The following is a 27,824-nucleotide window of genomic DNA, read 5'->3' on the forward strand; positions in this document are numbered from 1 at the left end:
TCACTTTCTGCTATAAAATGTACTCATTCTAAGTATAATTTTGTGATTCTTTACAAATGAAAAAGGTTATGCAATCATCACTGCAACCCAGTTGAAAAACTTTTCCCTCAACTCCACAAAGTTCCCTTGACAGTCTGTAGTCAGTTCTTTCTCACCACCACCTCAGCCAACCACTTTCTGTCTCTATAGATTTGTCTTTTCTGGAAATTCCATGTAAACGGAATCACTCAATATGCAGGCTTTTGTGTCTGGCTTCTTTTATTTAACATAAGGTTTTTGAAGTTGTCTCTGTTGTAGAATGTATCAATAATTGACTTCTTTTTTATGCTGAATATATTCCATTTTAATGAACATGTCACATTTTGTTTATCCAGTCACCAATTGATGGATATTTGGATTGTTTCCAGTTTTTAGCTATTAAGAATAATGCTGCTATGGATATTTGTATGTTTATATACTCCTTAGGATTTTCTCCTTACAGGATTATCCTGTGCAAATAAAGGCAGTTTTACTTCTTCCTTTGTGACTTGTATTGCTTTCAGTTTCTTTTTTTTAATTTTACTGGCTGGAACATCCAGTACAATGTTGGCTTTTTAGTCCTTCACCATTAGTATAATGTTAGTTCTAAGTTTTCTCAGATTCCCTTAATCAGCTTGAAAAAGTTTTCTTCCATTCCTAGGGGACAGAGAGTTTTGCTGTGAATGAGTATTGAGTTTTCTCAGATGCATGTTCTACATCTATGAGATGATTGCATGGATTTTATTTGTCTATTTATATGGTACACTATATTCATTGATTTTCATTTGTTAAACCAGTCTTGCACTACAGTAATAAATTCCAGTCAGTCATGGTAAATAATCCTTTTTGAATGTTTCTGAATTCATTTTGCTCATATTTTGGTAGAATTATTGTGTGTATATTCATAAGTGATACTCTCCTGTAGTTTTCTTGTGATATCTTTGTCTGGCTTTGGTATCTGGGAAATGCAGGCTTCATAGAATGAGTTGGGAAGTATTCTTTCTTCCTTTTCAGAATTGGTATGGTTTCTTCATTAAATATATGATAAAATTTGCCAGTGAAGCCTTCTGGGCCTGGTTTCTTCGTGGGAAAGTTTTTAATATTAATTCAGTTATTTTACTTATGATAAATTTAGTCAGATTTCCTATTTCTTCTTGAACCACTGATGGTGATTTGTATCTTTATACAAATTTGTCCATTTCATCTAAGTTGTCTAATTATTGGCATAGCATTGTTCATATTATTTTTCCCTTATAAATTTTTAAGTTCTGTGGTGGTTAGATATATGACTGCTTTTATTCCTGATTTTTGGTAATTTGTATCTTCTCTTGGTCGGTCTAAATAAAGTTTCTCTTTTATAGAAGATCTAACTTTTAGTTTTACTGATTTTCTTCATTATTTTTTTTTTAATTTCATTGATTTCTGCTCTGATCTTGATTTTCCCCTTTTGCTTGCTTTGGATTTAATTTGCTCTTTTTGTAATTTCTTATGATAGAAGTTTAGATTATTGATTTGAAACTTTTTTTCTAACATAGGTATTTAAATCTGTACATTTCCCTCTAGCCAGTTCTTTAACTGCGCACCATAAATTGTTTTCATTCTCATTCAGTTAAAATACTATCTAATTCTTTTGATCTTTGGATTATTTAGAACTGTGTTGTTTGATTTCCAAATACTAGGAAATTCCAAATTTTATTTCTGTTGTTGAGTTTTAATTTAATTCTGTTGTGACCAGAGAACATTTCAAGTGGTTTCAACTCTTTTACATTTATTGAGACTTATTTTATGGCTTAGCATTTAGACTCTTTTGACAAATGTTTCATATGTCCTTTAAAAGAATGTCTATTCTGTTGTTGCTAGGTTGAGGGTTCTGTAAATGTCAAGTTGATCACTTTGGATGATAGTTTGTTCAAACCTGTACCTTTGTTGATTTTCTGTCTAGTTGTTTTCCATGATGTTTTGAGTATGGAAAGTTATTTACCTTGAGACCTTGTGGGCTATTGAGACCTTTATAATTTTTGCCTCATCTAGCTAAACAACTGTCTAGAAACCCAAGTGAATGGCTACAGAGTACCAATAAAGAAACATTGGAATTTTAAATATAAGGAATTATAGAGGAGATTGAATCTATAAACTAAAGATAAAATTTGCCTTCTACAAATCTGATTCAAATTGGTAGACTAACCTGAAGGCTGGTGGGCGAAATTAAATATTTTCTAAGGTCCTTTTTCATATTGCCATATAAGTAAATGAGTAATAAATGAAAGAAGTAGGTGGTAGAGAAAGAAAACAAAAGAAATTAAAGGATCAATGAAATAGAAGTGTCCGGAGTAACTGCCACCCATAAGTGCCAATCCATGAAAAATGTCTTTCCATTTAGAACTCACTAGAAATAGAAATAATTGTTTATTGTTTACTTATCTAATAGTCTCTTACAGTTTCAAGATGATTTGCTTCTTAGACCTCTCATTAAAAAATAAGTATATACTCATTGGAAAAAAGTCAAATAATAATACAGTAAGTAGCACATAAAAAGAAGAAATGTCTTCATTCATTGTCCCCCTCTCTTCCAAACCCTCCTTATATCCAGCATTCTCTGTCTTGCTTTCTCACTCTCTCTTCATAGGAATAACCCTGTTAATCCCTGTTAATGTTCTATATTATAGTCAAGATGATTAATTGTTTTAGGATATGGTAAATTGAGGCTGTAGCCATAGACAGTGTGGTCAAGCATCTTGACCTAAGAGGGTAAAAAGATGGGGTGAGGCTAATTCATTCTTAGTAAATGACAGCAACAAAGATGCCTGCATATATAGTTATAGTAATGTGGAAATGATATATCTGACACCTGTATACATCTTTTGTAGGCTGTCACTCTTTGTCTCTGCATTTTCTCTTTTAAGGGAGCTTTGTTTTAACTATTTCTTTCTCTATAAAAATTAAAGAGTGGTGATAAGAATTCTAGGCTGTCCATTCCTCCCAGTGATAGCCAATACTGAATACTCAATGCATGGATTTAAGTTGAAGGAACACAAAAAGACATCTTCATGTCTTTTAGACATGAAGCTTTTAGAGGAGTAACTCAGGAGACCTCGATCATTTATTCATCCATTAAGCAAATGGTTGTTGAATGCCTGTTATGTGCTAGTCATTTTGGCAAGATACAGACAGTAAATGAATAAAATCTATGTCAAGTGGTGGTAAGCACTTGGATTCATTTCCGAGGGCTGCTGTAATGAAGTACACCAACTGGCTGGCTTAGAATAACAAGTTTATTTTCTCTCAGTTCTTGAAGTTAGAAGTCCAAAATCAAGGTGTCAATAAAGTTGGTTCTCTCTAAGCACTCTTGGGAGAATCCATTCCATGCCTGTCTCCTAGCTTTTGGTGACAGCTGGCAATCCTTGGTGTTCCTTAGCTTGTGGATGCATCCCTACAGTCTGCCTCATCTTCAGCTGGAATTCTGTGTGTCTGCATCCAGATTTCCCTCTTCTTATATGAACACCATCTTACTGGATCAGCACCCCCTCCCCCTTATGAACTCATCTTGACTTGATTACTCTGCAAGGACCCTATTTCCAAATAAGGTCACATTCTGAAGTTCTGGGAAGAACATGAATTTGGAGGGAACCCTGTTCAACTCATAATAGCACCATCACTATAGAGAAAAATTAAAACAGGATAGTGGTGGGAAAGTGAATGCTGGGGTTATTACAGGCTTGTGATTTTATGTAGAGGACCAAGGAAGGCTTGCTACTTGGTTGTCATTTGAACAGAGAATTGAAGAACGTGGAAGGTAGAGTGTGGTAGCTATCTCTGGGGAACACTTTGCAGCCAAGAGGGAGCATTGCCCAGGAGTATTGGGGAAGCCAGTATGGCAGGAAGAAAGAAGCAGAGATGAGATCAGAGCGGTATCTGGGGCACATGTCATGTAGGGCCTCCTAACCTTTTGTTTTTACTCTGAGTGAAATGGGAAATTGCTGAAGAGTTCTGAGTAGAGGATGAGCTGATTGATTATGTTTTAAAAGGCACTCTGGCTGCCCTGTTGAGACTGGGCAAGGTCAGAGTAGGCAGATGAGTTAGAAGGCCACTGCAGTGATCAAAAGTGAGAGGTAGTGAAAAGAGGTTAAACTCTTGAGATATATATATTCTTGGCAGGTTTTGCTGATAGTCTGAAAATAGGATGTGAGAGAAGGAAACAAGTCAAGGGTGACTCTTAAGTATTTGGGCCTGAACAACTAGAAGATATTGACATTTATTGAGAAGATAAAGGCATATTAAATTGGTTATACAGGTCCTGACTTTTGGAAAAAGGCCTAGGTTGTAAATATAAATCTGCGAGAAGTCACCATAGAAATGGTCTGTAAAGACATGAGAATAATGAGATTCTTGAGTAGGGGAGAGGTGTGAGGTCTAGGGCACAGGTAGAAGGAGTACCTTAGATAGTTGCACACACAGATAGTTTATCTAAAACAATAGGAAGGATGCAGAGTATGGGTATAGGTACAGGTGGGTTGACCGGTGTGAGGAAGAATTCATGGAAGAGGCTGGCAGACCTGAGCAATAAAAGGCTGGATAGGAGAGGGCTCAGAGAAAAGTATCCCAAGTGAGGCAGCAACCAAAGTGATGGGGTGTCCTAGTGCTATGAGCGTTAATAGGACTTTCTGCAGAAATAAGGGATTTTTGTTACTGCTGTTATTTTGCCTCTTGAGTTTACTGTTGATGAGTGTTTCTAACCACTTTGTACCTAGTTCTAAATTTCTTCTAATTTTTAATCATTTTCTAATCCAGTTGTTTCATATCTGTCTTTTTCTTTCCATCCTAAATACCACTACTACAATTTAGGCTTCCATCATTTCACCATTGGGCAGTTATAGCATCCTATATTAATTACCCTCAAAATTTTTCTTGTTCAACTCATCCTATGTGTTGGTACAGATTTAGCTTCTTATAGCACAGATTTGATTGTGGGTCAGCCCTTCTTAATCCCTGTCCGTGTCTTTGAAGTTAGTCCTCCAGTCAAGACTTGACACAACCTGGTCGCATCCTGCCGTTCTAGACCAGTCTTCTGCAGGTCCCCTCTGTGCCCTGTGCTCAAACCACACTGGACGCCTGTTAATACTCTTGCGGCATTCACTTCGCTGCCCTTTTGTGTGAATGTCCCTTGTTTTTTCTCACCCCCACCAGATCCCGGCCCCAACCCCGCAAAGAGATTCTTGAGATTTAAGGGCCCATGTGTCCTGGGATATTAATGCCCAGTGGTAGTTTTATTGTAATATGATTCATTATCAAAGATGCTGCTGCTGGTCTACGCAAATAAAACCTCCATTTGTTTTTATGATCTCTGAGTACTGCCGGCTAGTAGTAATTTTTTTGTTTCCATCATTGTCCTTAATAAAACAGTGCTTGGGAATAATCATGATTTGAATTTTTGAATTACAGTCAGATTAACCCTCAGATTTTCTGGATTAATTTATAAATCTTAGCCTCATCAGAGAAGAAGCATCTCTGTATTTTGAGTTCTAGAATATTATACAACTTTCTTCACAAAAATCAAAAACAGAGGGGAAAAAATTAAAAAAAAAAATAGAGAGGTCTGAAGGGTCCTTAAGGAAAGATACCAAATAAGCACAGTACATCATTATTTACCAATTTTTAAGAAGATTTATATATGGAGTATGGTTTTTAAATTTCTGGTTCTTGATATTCCATTTAAGAATGAGTCAGATTCTTGAGGCATTGTAAAGCTCTGTATCCTGCCTCCCCTTCCTCCATCATCCCCAAAAGCACATTCAGCTAGCAGCCATCTGCTTCTCTCCTTGCTGAGGAGTCTGACTCATCACTCACTGTATCTCTTCAACTGATACATGAGTTTCAGTTCCATTCGATTACCAACTTTTAATTGGATCCCACTGCCAGATTGGTCTCCTGTTCCAGCATTTTCTCTTGGCTGCACTGTTTCTGTATCTGCTTGGTTCCCTCTGACTACTTCCTGTATTAGTTTGATGACATCCACTCAGGTATGAAGCTGGACAGAGACTGTAAAATTCCTACAGTACCAAACAATGTCATCTTGCATTCTGCCTCTCTCCCACTACTCATCTAGAATGGAATCTAGATGGTTTAGTTCTGAATTCTTCTGTATCACTGTAGTATTTAGTAAAATATCTGATTTTAGTATGCTTCGCCATCATAGAACTTAAAATTTGTTTTAGGACCTTAGAAAATTGTGAAGGTGCACTTTCTCTGCCCTCTCTACTTCCCTACTTCCATCTTCAATGCACACTTCCAAGCATATAGCATGCACATTACATAAATGAGCTGAAGATATCACTTCCTCGCTTGATGAAAAGGACTTCCTTTCATTTCTTCCTTATGTTAGTGTCATGCCCCAGTTTTGCACTGCTTAAAGTACACTCCTGTCTGGAAATGAAGGAATTAGTTAGACTAAAGAGTGGTCTTTAGTTAATTGCTATAGGCCTTGCAAATATGAACTGATAATCCTCAGGTTTCATGGGATGTATTCGGTGGGTCTTTAATAGTTAAACTGAATAAATAAATAGAATTTTTAACAAAAAATTGAAAGGCCATAGAATGCCATAAAACCCCCACCCATTGACCAGCAAGCCTAAAAATTTCCAACTGATTTGGGGGCAGATCTAGTCTTAACACCCAAGTTATTTAAGATGAGATATTATTCATCCAGAATGAAAAAGACTTGTCATCATGTTCCCTTTCATAAACTGATCTTGAAGGCAATGAGCTGAACCAAATGCCATTTTTCTAGTTTCTCATTAGCTTACACTATCACTTTTTTTTCTAAAGTGAGCTAAGGCCAAGAGACTTTCAAAGTCTTTCTTCCTGTGGCTACAAAGTAGGCCTCACAGTTAGCTCAAATAAAAACAAAAATAAAATGAGAGAGATCTCATAGTCTGCTGGATTGAAGTCTGAACAATAAAGACTTTGCATTTACTCTGCTCTTTGTGCCTGGGGTTTTAATTTAACACATCAATGAAAAGGCAGCATTTAAAAAGAGGGGGAAAACACCCAGCAAGACTTACTTTTATTAGTGCAATTTGTAAGAAATTACTGCACTTAATGAGAAAATCGTTAAGCATGAAAAAATGGGCTGTGACTTAATTTACGGAGCTTAAATGGTGAAGTTTTAATTGAGTTTTTTAGTTATTGGTAAGAAAAATATTAATAATAAAAAACAACTACCAGGGCTGTATCTGTACTGTTGAAGTGGTCAGTGCTTTTACATACCTTAGTTCAATTTCCTGTGCCACTGGTCATGCATAATATTATAGCTGTGGTATTCTCTGTCATATCTGCTGACTTTTCTGTTCTTTCAAGGGAGGCAGGCAACTTCTTCTGTCTGCTACATGAGGAAATTTGGGACAAAGAGTCTAGCAGAACCATTTCTAAAATGGGGAGGAGTGGGGCAGAGGTAAAAGGCAGGACAGAGCTGTGTCCACTCCACAGTCCACCTGTTTAAAAATGAGACAGCAATTGAATGTCACTTTCAGGTTCATAAGGCTTATCCTTTCCCCCTGGTTCTTAGTTTGCCACCAGTTGCCACCAGTGATTTATTTTTCCCCAGTAAGCAGATTTCATTAAAGCCTGCAAAACTGAAAACAGGAATAATACCAGACCAAGAAGCACAAACATTCAGGACAAATTCCTGGGATCATAGATCCAAATTCTTTTGAAAGTAGAAGCCGAAAGGGTATTTAAAGAAAGGAATCGGCACATCTTATGTCATTTAGAGGAAAATATTTAGGATACCTTCTTTTTGTTCTTACATTCCCTGAAGTTCATTTGACTTCTTAAAGGTCATGAACACCATGGGAAGGGTTCAGTAATGTAGAAAAGTCCTATATACTTTATATTTCTTTATTGTTTAAGAATGCTTTGTTAATTTCTGTCTCCTGCAAATATCTGATGTGTACGTAAACGGGGCATTCACTCCTGTGGGTTCATGATGAAACACTGTGCCAGTGTCCCCTAGATCCTCTGCTCACCCTTTCCCTGGGTGCATTGGGTCTGCAGGGAGGAGTGGGGTAGGGCCCGTCGCTGCAGGTTGCATCTTCCAGGCTCCCACAGCTACTGGCTTCCTACTGGGTTCAGATCTCAGTGAGAAGTAAGGAGGGAGCGAGAAGCCAGGGTATTTCTCTTTCTCCCCCCCCCCCCCCCCCGCTCCTCTACCACCACCCTGAGAGGGACGGCATCTCCAAGTCCTCCATGGTTTCTGCCCCTATAGGACAGGCTTTAGTCATCCCCTCCTGTTATCTCCTTTCTGCTCTGTTCTTGTTACCCTGCGGTGCCAGGGGGTGCTAGGGGCTTCTTGCTAGTTCTAATCTCTGGGTTACAGCACCCATTCTCAGTTGGCTTTACAGTTCTTTATCACCTGTGTTAACAGTTGCCTGCATTAACTTTCCTGGGTTAAATATTCAGTGATTTCTGTTCTTCTCTTTGGACCCTGTCTGATAATGCACAAAGCCTCTACCCATAATGGCCAGTTTATACCCTATTTGAGACACAGGAAAGCCTCTTTGTGACTGATTTTTGTTCCCTGTATTAAAACACAGACTTGTTTTCTTACCAGGCAAATGTTTCTTGTTAACTTTTTGCTTTAAAAACAGTGATAGTAATTTACATGTGGATTTCATTGGCTATAAACTGGACTACTTGCTTAAGAGCTTTATTTGTTACTGATAGATGTTAATCCTTTTAATTCTCTTAATGACTGACCTGATCATATACTTTTTAAATTTAAATACTGATTTTTTATTGTCACTTTATTTTCTTTAATAAAGATGCCATTGTCATTGACTATGTAAACTGTTGAACACTTTTAAATGATTTAACTGCTGACATCTGTAAAATGTGCATCTCTTCAATAAGTAAAATTCACATAAGGCATTGAGATCACGAGAAAAATTAAATTGAGAAACATCCTGAATGATGTCTGGGTTCAGCAAAATCATTTGAGATAGCTTTCCAGTCCCTTATACATAACGTGTGATGGTTGAGTGAACTGCTGCTCTTTTGGCTCTTAGGATAGAGGGAAAAAAACCCTCAGTAAATGACTTCCTTTCAAAAACATCTTTGCAGGAAAGAGAGGAGTAAGTAAATGTCAAGTCAGAGGCCAGCAAGCGCATGGCCCCAGACAGTCAAGGGGGATGATTCATTTTGTAGAACTTTGGGGGGCTTCCCTGGTGGCTCAAATGGTAAAGAATCTACCTGCAATGCGGGAGACTGAGATTGATCCTTGGGTTGGGAAGATCCCTTGGAGAAGGGAATGACAATCCATTTCAGTATTTTTGTGTGGAATGTTCCAGGACAGGAGGATCCTGGTGGGCTACAGTCCATGGGGTCTCAAAGAGTCGGACAGGACTGAGCAACTATCCCTTTCACTTTTGGAAGGTGTTGAAGGTTTTCTGGAGCGAGAGAAAAAGCATATGTTTCATATTACAACAAAAAAACACCACCATTTTCCTCTTACATAACACTTTTGAATCATGATAAGATTTTAATATAACACTAAAGTATTATAAGTATGAAGACTCATTTTGTGTATCAACGATCTGTACTCATGTCAGATTCTAGGTTAATATATTAATGCCCCTATTAAAAACCTCAAAGTCCAGAACAGACAGGTTTGAAATCCAGAATAGACATCTTGATTTTGAAGACTTCTTGAGATAAATGGCAGCCTTTGTCTGACCTACTGTCCTAAGATGGATGGCCCTTCCAGTGGCCATTTTTTATATTAGCTGCTAATGAGTATTATTGAGCCTCTCAGTAATTCTGAAAAAGCATTTTGGTGAATTATAGTTGGGGCTGTGATTTACTGAGTGTGAACACCGTGATTGATGTGGAAGTAGAGGAAAGCACCCTGATGCTCAGCATTTCCTATATGAGGAGGAGGAGAGAAGGGGGAATCAAAAGCATAATCCAGCCAGAGTTAGATTACTTTTGTCAGCCATTTCTGCATTTTTACATTTATTAAAAATGGCAGAGAAATGCCGCCAAAGTTTGGATGAGAGGTCCCTTATCCACATCCCATTCTGATATTCAGTATATTAGAGCATCATCTATCACATCTATTCACTGGTGTTAAAACGTTCATTATAATCAGTGAACCACAAAATAGTCTAGGTAGGGGGCCAGATGCACAGGCCACATAACTGATTGTTCCGAGAAGGACAGAGTCTGGTTCTGTGTATTCGTTGGGTTTATCTGAAGTTTGGGTATGTTTATGTACCTGTGTTCCTGAACCTTCTGGGGGAAAGGACAGAACAGTCCAACATGTAAATAAGAAAACTAAATCCAGATGGGCCCACAGATACATAAGGATGTCATTCTTAAATGGAAACTGAGTATTGAGACTGCTACTTCCTTTTCTTTGTATTCTTTCTTATCCATATCATTATTGCAAATGGATTATTGGCTTTCGCATTTGCTTTATTTTAGTTTCTTTTGACAGAGAAGGTAATGGCACCCCACTCCAGTACCCTTGCCTGGAAAATCCCATGGATGGAGGAGCCTGGTAGGCTGCAGTCCATGGGGTCGCTAGGAGTCGGACACGACTGAGCGACTTCACTTTTACTTTTCACTTTCATGCATCGGAGAAGGAAATGGCAACCCACTCCAGTATTCTTGCCTGGAGAATCCCAGGGACGGTGGAGCCTGGTGGGCTGCCATCTATGGGGTCGCACAGAGTCAGACATGACTGAAGCAACTTAGCAGCAGCAGCAGCAGGAGTTTCTTTTGAATATTTTTTTTCTATAAGATGGCAGTTGTGTGTGTGTGTGTGTTTTTGTGTGTGTGCCATCAAAATTCAAGATAAAGATGGGTGCAAAGACTGTTTTTTGCAGAGCAATTCAGCATTGTCTAGTTGTTTCATGGACTCCCGGGCCCAAGGACACCCTATGTTTTAGAGTCCTTTATCTTCTGTGCTCATTACACTCTTTTCCTTGCAGAGTTTATGTAATAATAATGTGTAATATTATTTATGTAACACTTTATAACACAGTAGACAATTCTCCTCTTCAGATAATTTCTTCTCTTAGTATCTGTGGTGCCATACCCTCCTGACTCTCTCCTGTCTCCCTGACCATCCCTTCTTGGCTTCCTTTGTCAGCAGCCTTTCCTCTGTACAGCCTCTGAATCCTGAGGTTCCTTAAAGGCTTGGTCTTGAACCCTTTTTTTCCTGTACTTTCTCTGTCCTGCCCCAGCTCCTCATGCACACTGTTCATTCTCCCTGGGACGCCCTTCCCTCCCACCTCTCCTCCTTTTTCTTCACTACCCCTGGCCATGGACTCCGTGTGCTGGACCCTGTGCTTTTCTCCACATACACCCCGTGCTTTCCCACCTCTCTGCTTTATACTTTTGCTCGTTCTTTTTTTTGGCTGTCTGATAGCCAAATTCTACTTTTCATTCATTGCCCAGCAAAAAAGCCATGTTAATTCACAAATCTTTCTTATAATCACCAAAGAGTTTTTAAAATTCAGATCAGTTGATATATTTCTGTACCACTCAGTGCTCTTCATGTTTACCTCCTGTTACTATTTTTTTGTATATGTGTTATATTCTCTATTGGTGTTGTAAACTCCCTAAGGGCAAGGATCGTATCTTCAACTTAATTGTGTCTCCTATAGAACATAGCATAGCATCTTATATGTCGCAGTTACACAGTAAATATGTACTAGGCTAAATTAAAATAATCACTGTATCAAGCAGAGAAATATTATAGCTTTACATTATAACTTGCAGAGATTTCCTCATTCACATTTCAAAAGAAATGAGAAATGTGATGTCTCTGGGATTGTTGCCGTTGGCCTTTAAAAATTCTCATTTGTGCCTGGATAGGAAACACCGAGTGAACTTGATATCAGACTATCTGAGAAAGCAGGCTGCTTGAGTGGAAATATCAAACATTTCTCTTACGTTACCTTTCCAGGCTGAAAGAGGGAGATAGCTTCTGTTGGTTTCAGCTTCTTGTTGATAGTTTTCTGCTCTGCTTACTGATCTGAGTTGTATTATTTAAAACTTTGTTTAAAAAGTCCTATCCAAACATTCCTTCTCTGCTTTGAATCATAGTTGGATGTTAATTCACTGCTGTGGGATACATGGGTAAAGATTTCTGAAATTTCAGAAAAGTGTTTCTTTAATCCCTCAAGTTGGTTAAGTTCTTCGTTGTGATGGAGATCATAATCTCCTAGTTGGTAGAAAAGATGAAATGGTTACCAGGATGTTTTTACTTGCTGCAAAATTATTATATTAGAAAATACTTCATCCAGTTTTTTAATCCTTTCCACATGCTACAGGATCCTTAGCAAATAAGTTAATGGCACCGTATTTCATGTCTTTCATAAGGTATTGAGCAGTGCTCCAGTCACTGTGATTCAGCTAGTGGCCTTTAGCCTTTATAGGGAAGCCTTGAAAGTAGTTTTCATTAGTACTGCAGGTACACATTCATAACTATAGGAAAGCTCAGATGAGGCCACAACAATGGCAAATGTGCACTCTTAGAATATCTTGACCATTCAGCACAAATTGCTGAACAGCCAGCTAATGAGCAGTTTCAGGGAACAAATAAGAATGAGCCTTTAGGTCATGACTTGTGCACGTCTCCTTGGTTTGTTCTTCCGCACAGATCATAAGGGTCTGTTTTGACCTGCTTGACCACTTTAAGTTCCCTGATGACTTTATGTTTTAATTTCCTCTGCTTTTTAAAATGAAGAATGTTTTGTTTATGAGGCAGTCTCAAATTGCAGCCCACCTTGGAAACCATAATGTTATTAATGCATTTCCTCTTTCTGTATCACTTATGATGTTGCTTGCTGACCAATATTGTTTGTTAAGTATCCATGGCTTTGTAGAGTGCTGAGTACCTTAGAGACTCTTGAGATTCAGCTAAGGGTAGAAGATAAGCAGCAATGAGTTTCCATTCTATAGGGATATTACTAAATTAAGTTGAGGGCTGGTCTTTTCTAATGTGACCTGTGATTGGAAGAGAGTGTAGTGTCCCTGACTGATTATTATTCTTTGACTGGCACTGTTTGACATTTATTCTGAATTAGGGGAATTAAGGGAGGAAATAGAAGATCTATGTTCTATGACGTTATCAGGAAATGCAGTTTTGAAATACCCAAATGGTCCCTAAATTTTGGGGGGTAAATAAAAAGCAATAACAACTTAAGTTTGAAATTCCAAAAGGAACATTTAGCTATAATTCTAAGCACTTAAGAAATTTTATTTCTTGACAAATGTCAGTAAGTATTATCCAAACCTTTTAAATGTAGACTTTTGAAATCAGCATTCTGCATCTCATCTTTCCTTCCCATCCACCCCCTTAAAAGAAGAATGGCTTTTGTGCAAACAGACCACAAGGGAGGCTCTTGATCCATAAAACACACTTCTTACAGGTACACAGGAGCATCCATTCTCTCTAACAAGCATCACTCAGGTCGAGGAAAATAAATTTATTGTCTTATGTTCTAGCGAGTCACCAGCTAATAAATCACATCGAGCAGTTTTTGGATACTAACGAAACACTGTATTTCATGAAGAGCATGGACTGCATCAAAGCCTTCAGGGAAGAAGCTGTTCAGGTAACTCTATCCTGTGTCCTCTTCCTAAACAGTTGGCCACCATCACAGGGGAGAGACATACAGCACCCCACAGCTAAACCTGGGCTTTGAAAATAAACATCCTTACTGTGAAGAGCAACATATGCCAAGAGGAGTCGAAATGACTAGCTCATGTTACTATTGCTGTCATTTCTGAGGAAGAATAAAGATGGGTGGGTGACTGGGATGTTGTATCCCTTGGAGTTAGCTTTTTATTACACTATGGCCCTGGCTTTATGATTTCTACTTAGTGAGCCAGCCAAAATTTCTATTCTATTGGATTCTATTTGGCTAACTATTTTAGGGAGATGGATGGAGAAAATATAGTTAGATAATTATTGAGAGGATTGAGTGAATGACCAAATTACTTCTTGAATATTTTAGGTAGTTACAAAGAGTGATAAGAAAATAAAAATATTGTTAAAATTAGAATGGGATGAAAGATTCAGAAGTAGATAAACCAAATGCCCTACAGATAAATATCAAAATTTTGGTCAGATAGAGTCAGTATAAGACTAAGGATGACTCAGTCAAGTGGAAAAAGATTTGCTTAGCTGAAAAGGTAGTGGAAATAGTTTTTCAGTGCACACATCCCCCACTGCCTGGATGGAGTGTCTGATAACACTTCTGTGCACTGTTGCCACCACATATCCTTTAAACTATCAGGTCATTGGATTCCAAAAAAGAAAGAGAGAAAAAGGTGGAAGAGGAGCCAAAGAGGCTTTAAAGACATATCAGTCAATCTTAATGACCTTTTTTAAACTAAAAATATAAAAAGAAAGTTGGGAATATGTGAATACTGACTGGTTATTACTCTTATTATTAATTTTTTGTGAATTTTTTAAGTCTACATTTTAGATATTACATATTTATAGATGAGCTAATATGGTTGAAATTTGCTTCAAAACAATCCAAGAGTCGTGGGAGAAAGTGAGGGTATAGATGTTACAAGGGCAATGAGTATATAGCATCCACTAAATTGCTCTGTTTTTGTTTGAATTTGTCTATATTAAAACTTAAAAGAACAAAGTACCAGGCCACGAAAAAAAACCTTGGTGGCTATGGAAATTTCTGTGCTTTCAACAGATGGAAAGATTTACAACTTCCAGCAAACGAAGCTGAAATTTACCAAAGAAGAACATTTTATGTGTTTTTAATAAATATCGTGGATTTGTGTATATATATATATATATAAAACACTTTGGGGGTGAATTATGTTTCAGTATGAGCTCTGACCTGCCACCTTCCCTACCCCCACACACTCCCGCAGTTTTCAGAAGAGCAGCGCTTTAACAATTTCCTGAAAGCCCTTCGAGAGAAAGTGGAAATTAAACAATTAAATCATTTCTGGGAAATTGTCATCCATGGTAAGGTGTCATTTGTCTTTTTCTCCAAATAATTATGCTATATTTTCCCAAGTATAAATTCTAAATATAAATTATATTGTGTGATGTATTATGTGAGGACCTGATGACTTACCATGTGGATTTTTCCATGTGGATTTAGGAAATGCTCAGTATTTGGTGAATTAAAAATCTTGATTAATAAGCAGAAATACAAAGTGATAAATAATAAGTAAACATATAAGTCCCATCTTAAACTCTTTATGTAGTGTGGCCCTTTCATTACTGTGCCTTTCTGTTTGATGACCAAAGAAGCTGTGTAGGCATTCATTGATCCCTGTCTCAGATTCTTAGGCCTGTAAGTCCTGCTGGATCCATAGCACTTTCATTAATCTCCCTAACATTTTGCCCTCCTCCATCTTTCATCACCATGTTCTTAGGTGTTTTATATTAGTGTCTTCATGCACCAAAGCCACTCACTTATTCACAGTGACCAATGCAAATTAAACACAGAAAGAGGGCAACAAACATTCTTTCACTTTTAGGCTTGTTGTTTGATTTCCATCATGTCCTTTGCCCATTTCCTTTAACCTGGCTTGATTTTCTTTCAGAACCGAAACACAAGATATTACCTGTTAAAAGTACATATTATGAAAACAATGATGTTGCAAAGTACAAAACTACTTACTTAAAGTAGAGCCCCCAAATTAGTTTCAACCTGTCCTTCTGTGCAAACTCTGTAAAAAAAAAGAGTCACAGGCCTATCTCTCCAGCTTCTAACAGGCAGTTTTTCATCACAGACAACCATTTCCCTGACAGTTAATTTTTCAGCCCTTTAACTTCTACACTGGGGAGCAAAAGCAATTAGAAGAGGTGGTGAATGGGGCTTACTCAAATCACTTTTGTGTCTCTGCTGTCGACCCAGTAGACAAAAGACATTGGTTTTGGTAGCTATTGAATGCTTCCAGTATATTGCTTGCTGAAAAGAAATTTGCAGGACATACACAAGATACATGTATACATGCTGTTGAGAGAATACACATGACCTGTGCCATTTCTAGGGACAAATGGATGTTAAATGCACGTGCTTTTCTGAGAGCGTTTCATGCATCAACCATTTGAGGCAGAAGAAAATCTTAAGAAGAGGAGAAAACTAAAGGGTAGATTTTCCATCCTTGATTTGCTCTCACTGAGCTCAACTTGACACTCTGGGCTAAATGATAAAGAAGACCTTTGTAAGAGCATGTTTCCTTCTGACCTTAGCTCTCTTGCCATTCCATCAATAGCTGGTCACACTGCTAGAAGTCAGAAAGTCTGCAGATTCCCGTATCTGGTACCTAATGGGTTTGGACCAAAGCTTAGTTACTCAGTTTGTGTTTATTTACTGAGCTCCTGCTATGAAATACACTGAGGGAAACATAAGGATGAATAAAATGTAATCCCTGCCCTAGAGAAAGTATAATCTGTTAAGAGGGATAAAATATTTACAGTTGTACAGGATACAGTATGGTGAGAGCTATTTCAAAGGAATAAACAAAGTTATCTGAGAGTTCTAAGGGAGAGATTCAACCAAGAAAGACTTCACACAGCAGGTAGCATTTGTGATGTGGCCTTCATTTTCTATAAGCAAACACAGGAGAAAGGGTGATGAAAGATGGAAAAAATGATATGAGTTCAGTGCCTTTTATAAAGCTTTATATTTCCTATAGAGAAGAGCACCTTTATATTAATAATTCCAAAAATCTCCCATGCAAAGCTGGGAGGAGGTGTGGTGGAAAGGAAGGTGGGATTGGGCTTGAGTCTCTGTACTTGGCGTTTCTCTCTGTGAATTACTTTATAGATGGAGTTACTCTGATCACCAAAGATGAAGCCCCTGGAAGCTCTGTCACTGCTGAGGAAGCCAAAAAGGTATTGTGGGGTAGCTCCCTGTCTTTAGATGAATTATTGCAGGGGATATTATTTTATTGGTGCTCATTCTTCCTTGAAGAAGTAAAATTCTAGGGGTAACTAGATTACTGTACTGTTCTTTACTCAACCAACAGGCAAATTGCTTCAGCTGCAGCATCCTCATAGGAGAAATTGAATCGCACTCAGTTTGCCATAAGCTACGATGTTTCTAGAACTCACCTACAATTGCACTTCAGTACCTCTAGAGTTTGTGATCCATAGTAGACCCTGCTTAAGGCTAGGAAATCCATCTAGCCCAGTGATCCCCACCCAGGCCACACATTAGTCACCAGGGAATTATATTTAACAACAACAACAACAAAAAAAATATATATATATATATTGATGATCCCTTACTCTCCCCTGAAATGGGTCTGAAATGCATTTGGAATGTGGTTTTGAGTTTTTAAAGCCCCTCAGGTAATTGTAAGGTGCAGCAAGGTACAGCAACACTAGTATTCTAACATAAGGCACATCCAGGTCTTTATAGTAACACACCCCGGGTATGCAGGCCCCATGAACTTCATATTGATGCAAACGGTCAACATACTTGGTGTCTTCCTGTGTGGAGGATGAGCATTACATCTGATTCAGTTGTGAGTCAAAAACATACAGCTATTTAGCTCAGTTCTTCTTCATTATACTGCAGATTTGTGATGAAATTTCAATGAAATTAAATTGAGTAGCTCAAAAGTGTATGGTTCATAACATCCAGTGTTATTTAAAGTCAGTGGTTGACCCAGCCTTGCTAGTACAACACATGGCAGCTCTCAGTTATGTACTAAGCCTCTGCTGTTTGCTGGGCACTGTACTGAACGATAAAACAGCACGCCCACCCTCTAGAGACTCAGCTGCTTATTGGGTAGTAGAAGGAAGCAATGGAGACTCAAAAATTAACTGCTCAGCTAAGGGAGATCTTGGTCAGGGACTGATGAACAGGAATCTAGGGGGATGGCAGAAACAAGGCCAGAGATGTTCATCTATGGGCTAAACTCAGGCCAAAGTTTAAAAATCTTGAATTTGCAGTTCAGAAAACACATTTGGCAAAAATCATGACATTGTTTGGCAAAGAAATTATAATATACAAGACTTTTTATTAAGCACTCTGCCTGGCAAAAACATTTTGTTAAAGAACAGATATGGCCCCTGCTCTCAGGAAGTAAGATCTCAGAATTTAAAAAGCATTCTTCAAGATGCTGACTGTTGTCTCAGAGAAGGTTCTGTGATGTATGTACCCACTGCTGCCACAGTCAAGACTGAGTACTGTGGCCTTCAGAGTGCCCTTTAACTGGTTCTATTTCTATTTGTTACTTTTTACAATGGCATGATAATACTTCCCCCTTGAACTGGGGTGTGTCTTTCAGGGCTCTGCAGAGAGAACCAGTACTGTGGGGGGTGGGGGGTGGGGGGATTGATTCATTTTAAGGAACCGGCTCACACAATTGTGGGGGCTGGTAAATCTGGAATTTACAGAGCAAGCCAGGTAGCTGGAAATTAAGGCAGGATTTCTGTATTACATTCCAGGGGCATAATTCCTTCAACTGATTGGATGAGGCTTACCAACATTATTGAGGGTAACCTTCTTTACTTAGTCAGCTGATTGTAAATGTTAGTCACATTCATAAAATACCTTCACAGCAACATCTAGTGTTTGCCATGACAGCTGGGCACCATAGCATAGTGAAGTTGACACATAAAATCATGTAGAGTGAAGGCTTATCAATCAGTTTTTGGTAAACAGGTAAAATAAGGCAGATAGTTTCATTTTAATCATTGCATTCAAAAAAATCCAGTTGAGAGTTGAGTACACGTTACAGTTTTGGGAGGAAGCGGAAAGCCCTGACCTGAAACAGCAGTCTTTTCCCCCCAGCAGTACCCCTTAACCGAGGTGTCACAGTTGAGTGAGGCCAGAATACTAGAAAAGGAAGAAAGCTAAGAAGGGATAATGTGCTTCCTGCAAGTGTCTGGGCTTTAGTCTTTGTTGCAAATGCAATATCACCTTTGGAATTTAAGAGCACAGAGCATAACCATCAGGAATTTTAATGTTTGGTAATGAAGCTACAGAGAGGAATTTCAGTGAAGACTAGATATGGGTGGGTGTCCTTACATGATTCTAATATCAACAGAACTGATTTCAGTTGGTTGCAATTTAAGACAACTCCAAAAACATCACCATGTTTGAAGAGAGAAAATGCGGTCAACATAGCAGAGTGAAGCTTGCTGTTGTGACTGACTCTCGACACACACTCTGTCATGTCTGACCTGTAAGATTATGCTTTTGTGTCTGCTTTGGTATCACAGGAGCCCTTTTTTTTTTTTTTTCCAGAATGAAAACTTAGTCCTCTTTGTTAAAAAAAAATTTTAATGACACCTGTTGATTTTTGGAGAGAATTGTAGAAGGGAGAAGGTACATATGGATGATAATGGGGAGAATTAGTACAATTATGGCTCAAGGAAGTTGATTCCTTGTGGTTTTAATAGGAGAGACATGCTTCAGCTTTTTCTCTTAGCCAAGTTATGGAAGTATAATCAGTTTTGACCACACAATAAAATACTCATTTACATTTTCTTCAAAGCAACTGTTATGTTTGGTCACTTCCCAAAGAATCAATTACAGAAACTTGGCTGTAATCAGACATTGAAGAACAGTCCTCATAGTCCATTAAAATTCTTTTAAGATATTGACCATAAGTTATTTAAAGTTGGCACACTGTCACATTATTGCTGTTAAATGTTGCTGATTTCAAAGAAAATATTATTCAGGGATGCCCATTTTAAATGAAAATTAAATCATGACTTTACACTTGCCCATCTTAAGGACAGCTGTTTCCCTGTAGTGTATTCTAGAAATGTGTGGATTTTATGATTCTTTGAGAATATAGGTAAGTCATTCTTGCTGTAGAAATAGAAAATCCTCTCATGACATAAGCTTAGACAGTCACTTTTCCTTTCAATAACTGATAACCTCTGTTTCATTTTGAAGCCTAGATATAAATATAACCCCTGTTTTCCATTCATGAATTCTTTCACTTTTTCTGTTTTCTGGTAGTTAGACATGCCATTAATATTTGATGTTTGTATATATATTTTTCCTCCAGTTTTATTTTATTTTTATTGAGTTAACATTGCTTTATCCCATTAGTAAATTTCCGTGTACAACATTATATTTCAACTTCTGTATACACTATGTGCTCACCACCAAAAGTTTAGTTTCCATTCATCCCTATATAGTTGACCCTCTTTACCCTTTCACCCTCCCCTCATGCCTTCCCTTCTGGTAACTACTAGTCTGTTCTCTGTATCTATGGGTTTGTTTTTGTTTCGTTTGGTTTGTTCATTTATTCTGGTTTTGTTTTATATTCCACATATGAGTGAAATCGTACAGTGTTTATCTTTCTTCATCTGACTTATTTCACTTAGCATAATCCTCTCAAGGACCATATTTCAAAAAGATATATACACCTTGGTGTTCACCACAGCATTATTTACGATAACAAAGATATGGAGAAAAAAAACCTAAGTGTCCATTGATGATGAATGAGTAAAGAAGATGTGGTATACATACGCAATGGAATACTACTCAGCCATAAAAAGATGAAGTCTTGCCATTTGCGACAACATAGAGAGGACTTTGTAGCTCCTGTGCACCCTTTGTCTGTCATCGCATTCACAGGGCTTGGCTCTGTGGTGGGTAGGAGTTGTGCCTGTTTATCTTGTCACATTCCAGGAGCATCACAATCCAGGACCAGGGAACCATGGTCCATGAGAGACCTGGACTTGTAAAAGGTCAAGAAAGGCTGATTCTTCATTCAAAGTTTGTCATCTTTATAAAAAAAATTTTTTTAAATTTTTTCCTACTAACCTGTGTTAGGGTTAAAACAGTGATTCTCAGCCAGGAGCGATTTTATTCCCCAGGAGACATTGGTATTGTCCAGAGACATTCCAGGTGGTTGCAGCAGGGGGCATGCGACTGACTCCTAGTAGGTAGAGGCCCTCACAACAAAGAATGATGAGAAGCCCTGGGCTAAAAGGATTTAAACAAGTCAGATCCTTAACTAAGGCAGAGGATATTGGCTTAAGTTGTATAGAATTTTATTCAGCTGGAAGGAATCCTAATGATGATCTAGCTGAGTTTTTATTTTTAAAACTGAAAGCTTACAAGGAAGCCTGATACATAAAACAGAGAAGGGTGACGCTTCTCCCGTGATGGACAGTGGGAGTGGAAATTTGGGGTTACCCATGCCCTGAGGATTGGAAGAGCTCTCAGGGAACAGAACCTGAAAAATACTGATCTGGTCCAAACTCCTTTTTTTATATACACATGAAGAAACTTAGGGCTGAGACATAAAATGATGTGCTTACAATCTCGTAGTATCACTGGCCAGGAATCCAGTGGTAGGACTGAGCCCCAGCCCTCCATTCTTTTTACTCCATATTAAGAGCACAGAGAGGAAAGAGAATTTATTCCCATGGCTTTGGAATATTGTTTCTCACAGGATTCAAAGGCTGAGATTTGCCTAAATAATCATTTGATACAAACTCTGTGGGGGAAAAGGTGTCATTTTAGCACTTGTTTTCCTTATAGCTGCCTAATCTAGCCTTCTTTATTGGTGTTGACGCTTATTGATTTTTCCGTCTTAGCATCATAGATGCTCAAAGCTTAGTGATCTGGTCATCTTTCAGAGGCAGTCTAGAGAGGTGAAGTTGATTTTCTCAGTGTCGCACAAGTTCATAGCCAGCAGAACTGGTTAGAGTCCAGACTCTGGACTCTTAACTATAGTCACCTCCATGCATTTTCATGCCTCCACCATAGAATGCCACCAGCCACGTGTACATAAAAGATTCTCACACTCCCTCTTCCAAAAAAGATCCCCAAAACTTTGTGAAAGATTATAAGATTAGAATTAAGAATCATTTCTTGAGAACAGTTGTCTCTGACTGCTGGCCCCTGTTGGACCCCACGACATTTTCCTTTGTTCTTTTCGTCCTTTTCTGCCTTAAATCCCTAGTGAAGTTCTATATGTTAGTATAAGAAAAGCAGTAATTAAAATATCACATTGTTAGTTTATATTTGTTTAGAGCTTGATATTTTTAAGATATGATTTTAAATTTTTTATTGAGCTAGAACATGCAGTAAAAGCATAAATCTTAAATGTGGACACTGATAAATTCTTGCATAGTCATATATCTGAGTGCCCACCACCCAGATCAAAATGCAGAGCATTTCCAAAACCTCAGAAGGCTCCCAGATACCCTGCCCAGTATCTGACATCTGTCACTTGAGAGTAGTTTTACCTAGCTCAACCTTCATATAATTGGAATCATGCCTTTTATGACTCATCCATGATGTTAAAGTTGTTCATTCTTTATTACAGCTATGTAGTATTCTCTTTTGTGGTTATAACACAATTTTTTCATCCATTCTCCTAATGATGGACATTGGTTCTAAACATTGGCAATTGGGAATAAAAATGCTGCGGATATTCTTGTGCCTGTCATTTGGTAAACATATATTAGGTGTATTCCTAGGAATTGGAACATAAAATCTACAATACCACGAGGCATTTTTTGTATATTTTATTTCATCTGAGAAGCAGTACAACCCCAAGAGATAAATGGGGTCAGTAGTAGTATTCCCATTTTATTTTTGAAGAGAGCTAGTTATAGAAAGGTCAAGTGGCTTACCCAGGGTTACTGGGAAATGGACAGTGCCTCGATTATATGGTTCATTTCCCCCACACTGATTTGCAGATTTCTCTCCTGAACTGTATTCCCTATAAAGCATGAAAATAGCATTAATGAAACCTAAGTGTGTGTCATTTTAAACAAAATACATGCAAACAGGTTTTCATTCTTCATGATGGTATTGTATAGCTAGACCTTGTTGTTGGAATCAACCCAGTGGAAGCCATGTGTTTTCAATTTGGGGATTGCTAAGGGCCTTAGGACAAGCTGATTTTTAGTTTTTAGTCTTATGGAGGGATAGGACTGGAAGCTTCTGTATAGAAGTGATAGATGCAGTTTCTCTGCTTGTGGCCAAGATTGTATTTCAGTGTACCTGAGAAGTAGTGGTTTATCCATCTCATAAAGATCTCCAAGTAAGAAGGTTCTTTCTTTGTAACCCCAAGTACATGATGGTGGCTTGAGGATGGAGGACTGTATCACACAACTGGTTTTGTTTTTTTTTTTCCATCTATCCTCTTTTTTCAGCATATTGCAGAGAGAAAGAACATAAGAAAAGTCAAGTGTTGACTCGTGCCCCTTTTGGCTGCATTCAGAGAATCTGTTGCTTTTATTGAGAAAACAGGCCAGTCGTTGAATTCTCTGCTTTATCTCTAGCTTCCCTGTCATGCACAGCCTGGAAATTACTTGCAGTTAAAAACTCTGATGGTGAGGAGTGATAAGTGTAAGAGATCAGCTTTGCCTGGGGCTGTGGGAAGGATAATGGATGGAAGCCTGCTCTTAGCTATAATTTGCTTAAGCAGAAATGTAAAGCAGATCTGTCAGGAAATCAGCTCCAGATGTTTAGCACTTGATGGAAAGGAGAGTTTATTTGCTTCCGTTCCTTTCTTCCTGAAATGTGGCCTCATCTCAGAGACGTGCCACTTATGTTTAATGGTATGTACTGTGGTCATATGGTACAGACTGTCCTATCTGAATTTATCCTGTAATTGCAGTGTGAAAGGGGCTTTGCAGGTGGGATGGGAATGGGAATTGGAGCTTTTAGAGACTGTGTGCCAAAAAGCATTAGGAATTTTCTAGATTCATCAATGGTTTAGTCACTAAGTCGTGTCCAACTCTTGCAACCCCATGGACTATAGCTAGCCAGGCTCTTCTGCCCATGGGATTCTCCAGGCAAGAATACTGGAGTGGGTTGCCATTCCTTCTCCAAGATTCATCAATGCTTACCTACTATGGGTCAGGTTTCTAAGGGGATAATACAAGATATAGCAGACTACAAAACAATTAAGACCACAAAGTTTGTGTTTGAAGGTACCAGTCACTTGTAGCCCCCAGAGGCTTCTGGTAAGACACAGCTCTACTTTTTTATTCTTTTCTCACCAACTGGATATGTCTTTATCCTTTAGGCTGATGTTCTTGATGTAAGGAAAATCACCTGGGGGTTAATGATAGTAGGAGAGAAAGAAAATAAAAATCATTTTTAATATCGATAATAATTAGAATCATAAATAAAGATTAATTTGGGAATCCAGGAGCAGAGTCTGATCTCTAGATGTAAACCACATGCAGATGCACATGTGGATTGCTGACTCATTTATCTCTATGTGGCTCTCAGGTATCTTTATTAATAATCAACCTGAATAAATAAGTAGAATTGATGATATGGATCTATTCTGTTCTGTCCTAGGCTGTGCCTCCACTGCTAGCATCTTCTGTCTCCTAAACCACAGATAGATTTCCAGCACTGACAACAGTCCAGTTCAGAGTCAGCAAAGGGCTATAGAAAGATGTATACATGTCCTTAGAGAAAGGTGAACTCCTTAATCTCTCAGTCAGAATTGAAGTCAATGATTGATGAGGTGGTTTTGACTGTGGGGGAAAAAGTCCAGGAGAGAGGATGAGTCAAAAACAGACTGTCTTAGTCACATCCAGGTGCTAACACGGCCTCACCCAGTTCTGCACCTGCAGCCTTCCTCTTGCCCTTCTTACCCACGTGACTAAGGTTCGGCACACAAGGAATGAAAGGACACACAGCGCTTGCTTCCTGAGACTTGTACACAGCCTTGTATTTTAACTGTAACTTTGGTCTATGGTGTAAGGAGACGTATTTTAATCTATATATAATTCTTAGGTTTCAGAGGCCTTGATTGTGTCCATGGTACCATAAAAATTACAGAAAATACAGGGAAAGCAGTTCTTGCCCTGCTTGCATGTCGAGAAAGTGTACACATGAACATAGCTTTCCCTCTTGGGTGGAGCTACCACAGGAGCGAAGTGGGCTGGAAGGCTTGTTTACCACTCGCCAGCTCCATGCACACCAATTCTGAGGGATGCTAACTGGGAGAAGCCTGCCACACTTCCACCTCCCCTTTTAAAAACCCTCCCTCCTGCCGGCTGGTCTCTGCCACCATGCTAAGTACTTATCCTATGAGAAGATCAGCTCTGTTGTTAGGATGGACAAGAGACTGATAGAACCTAGGTCTTTGATACAGTTATCATACGCCTTGAAGGACAAGAGTCCCCACTGCTGTCTTTGAAGGGCAGGAATGTTCAGATAGTCTTCATGGGCACTCACTCCCCTTTGAAAATCCGAGTTGCGTTCTTCGATCCTTGCAGACTTCAGTTCAGGGCCCTTTGCTTTTCTGCATATCTGCCTTTTAGAAGTTCCAGGTCTAGAATACTGATGCTAAACAGAAGCGTACACTGGAAGTTTTCTCATCCACCTTCCTGTTTTCAAACAATTTCTAACACACATTCAAAGATTGCCAGAAAAAGAATTGAACACACCCACCCATTTTTGTGTTTCACATCTCCTAGAAGAAGGCCTTCCTTTTACATCTTTTGTCCTCAGTGGAATTGAGTAGGTGCTTATAAGTCCAGACACTTGATCCTCAGTGCTCTCTTCAAAAGAGACTGAGATTTGTTACACCTCACTAAAGTTTGCTTTTGTTAAAAAAAAAAGAGAGAGAGAGACTGAGTTATACTGGTTTGCGATGTTTGGTTCTTTTCTTAACCCTAATGAGCCCACATACCCGCTGTGGAAGCAGAAATGGGAATACCTGGTGTCCTCGGGGCCTGATGCAGGCCCGTCCACATGCTCACTGCCTTGGCGAGCCACATCATCTCCCTCTTCACAGGAACTTTCTCCATGACTAGTTAGTGGACTGTTCAACCTCACACGGGTCCTCTCATCCAGAACCAAAGGAAGGGGCGTACATCAAGATGGTGCTTCTTTTGGGCCATTTGCATGTGTTCCTCCATCAAAGGAGGCAAAACTGTCCTTGTGGTATCATGCCTGACTTTCTGTTCACAGTTTCTGGCCCCCAAAGAAAATGCAAATGCAGACACAGCGGCCGCCTTTGAGGAGGGTGGGGACGTGGATGACTTGGTAAGTACTTTTAATGTATACCAGGTGTTCTCATGCTTAAACTTGCCTGAGCTGTAAATACAGCCACCAAGCCTGCTTATCATGGACTTATTTGTGTTGTAGTTTCTAACACACCAGCAGCTCTCAACACTATTATTATTTATTGCCATTATAAATGTAATCAGATAAGTAATTTCATAATAGACAGTCCTGTGGTTCTTTAAATTTATTGTTCATTCAGTTTAATCCTCTCATTGAAGGACTGAAAAAGAGCTGGGAAGGCTATTCCTTTAGCAGCAAAATGTCATAATTTACTGAAATTGCTCTCCACCAAAATAAGCAATACAGTGTGCAATCTGTGTGGGCTGACAAATAAAAACAGCATTTAAAAAGCCTCATTCTTAAATGTTCTCAATGAACTTAATATAAACAAAATAGACTGATCGGCATTTGGGGGTTTCTGGACCTTATCACACCATGTCTGGATGCCTAGGAGGCTGGGTAGAGTGTTGACTTTTGTATCCATCTTTCATGTGTGGGAACTTCCTGCCTTTAAGCCTCACATGACAGCAGTCCAGTAAAAACTTTCAGCCTTTTTGTGGACAAGTTCTTAGTACTGAAATAAAAAGAGATGCTTCGAATTTAGCTCCCGAAATGGTTTGTTGTTTGGTTGCTGTTTAGTCACTCTGTCATGTGCGACTGTTTGCGATCACATGAACTATAGCCCTCCAGGCTCCTCTGTCCATGGAATTTCTCAGGCAAGAATTCTGGAGTGGATTGCCATTTCCTTCTCCAAGGGATCTTTCCAACCCAGGGATCAAATACATGTCTCCTGCATTGGCAGGCAGGTTCTTTACCACTGAGCCACCAGGGAAACCCCCTAAAATAGTTAGTGGCGAGTAAGCATGCAAGTCCGTGCGTATCCCCAGTGAGGAGAACCATTGTCACTTATGGTCCCCTCCGCAGAGAAGCAGTGCTCTGAAGTTGGTCTCCTCCCTTTCTAAATATGTTGTTCCTGTTTACAGCTGGAGTTGATATAGCTCATGGATGTGTGGAGAATCTGTGAGAGTTGCTATCACTGTGATGCTGAGAGTTCTAAACAGAGCAGCCTGGAGGAGGTCACTCAAGCAGACCCGGAAGTTCTGGAGGTGGTCCCTGCAAGTTACACAGAAGTGAATCACCTGATTTCTTGCAGAATGAGTACAAACGTTTATAAGGGATAATTTAGACCCCATACATGTTTATAAAGTGTCTTTATTTTCTGATTGGTGTATTATTTCTTTTTTGGTCTTATTGGTCTCAGGGTATTACGCATGTGCCTTCCTGACCTGGTACACTGGTGAGGATGCGGCCCTCATGAAGTTATCTCGTCCAGAACGATAGCATGGTCACTGGTGGGCTTCTCAGCCTTCCCCAGGAAGTCTCGTCCATTGTCTGATCCTCTAACAGCATCACAGCTTACTCTGATCAAATGGTGGCATTAGTTTCTTACCAACAGAAAGCTGTCTTTGGGCAGTCATAGCTAAGGGCTGGCCCATTCCTCTTTTTATTTAAGCCTTTGAGTCATCACATTACTTTGGCCTACAGCAGGGTAGGAAGGGGAGTACCCATTTTAAGCAGAGTTATGGCAATGTTCTCATGAAGGGAAGAGGCTATTTTGGCCCAGCCTCTGACATACCAGTGAACCTAAAAACAAAAGGAAACAAGGACACAGTAACTGAGAGATTCACCACCAGTAGTTAGGATTCTGTCATTTCATTTCACTCTACCTGCAGGTCTCACAGAAGGTTTGGTTGTGTTAAAACATTTCTTCCTTAATTTCCCAGTCTT

At 38.9% G+C, this 27,824-nt stretch overlaps 1 protein-coding gene across 10 annotated transcripts in view; it reads left to right on the plus strand.

Annotated features, from left to right (window-relative positions):
* Positions 1 to 27,259, plus strand: part of XRCC5 (X-ray repair cross complementing 5) — an 81,300-nt gene extending 54,041 nt beyond the window's left edge. For all 10 annotated transcript variants that reach the window (XM_081578207.1, XM_081578213.1, XM_081578204.1 and 7 more), the window contains 5 exons: positions 13,528 to 13,637; positions 14,926 to 15,022; positions 16,839 to 16,906; positions 25,941 to 26,015; positions 27,020 to 27,259. In XM_081578207.1, coding sequence (XP_081434333.1) covers positions 13,528 to 13,637; positions 14,926 to 15,022; positions 16,839 to 16,906; positions 25,941 to 26,015; positions 27,020 to 27,034 — 365 coding nt within the window. In that variant the 3' untranslated portion in view covers positions 27,035 to 27,259. The remainder of the gene's footprint in view (positions 1 to 13,527; positions 13,638 to 14,925; positions 15,023 to 16,838; positions 16,907 to 25,940; positions 26,016 to 27,019) is intronic.
* The last annotated feature ends 565 nt before the right edge of the window (positions 27,260 to 27,824 follow it).

Source organism: Giraffa tippelskirchi, chromosome 3, assembly GCF_054371585.1.
Source record: "Giraffa tippelskirchi isolate mGirTip1 chromosome 3, T2T-mGirTip1v1.2.pri, whole genome shotgun sequence".
In the NCBI taxonomy this organism is placed as follows: domain Eukaryota; kingdom Metazoa; phylum Chordata; class Mammalia; order Artiodactyla; family Giraffidae; genus Giraffa; species Giraffa tippelskirchi.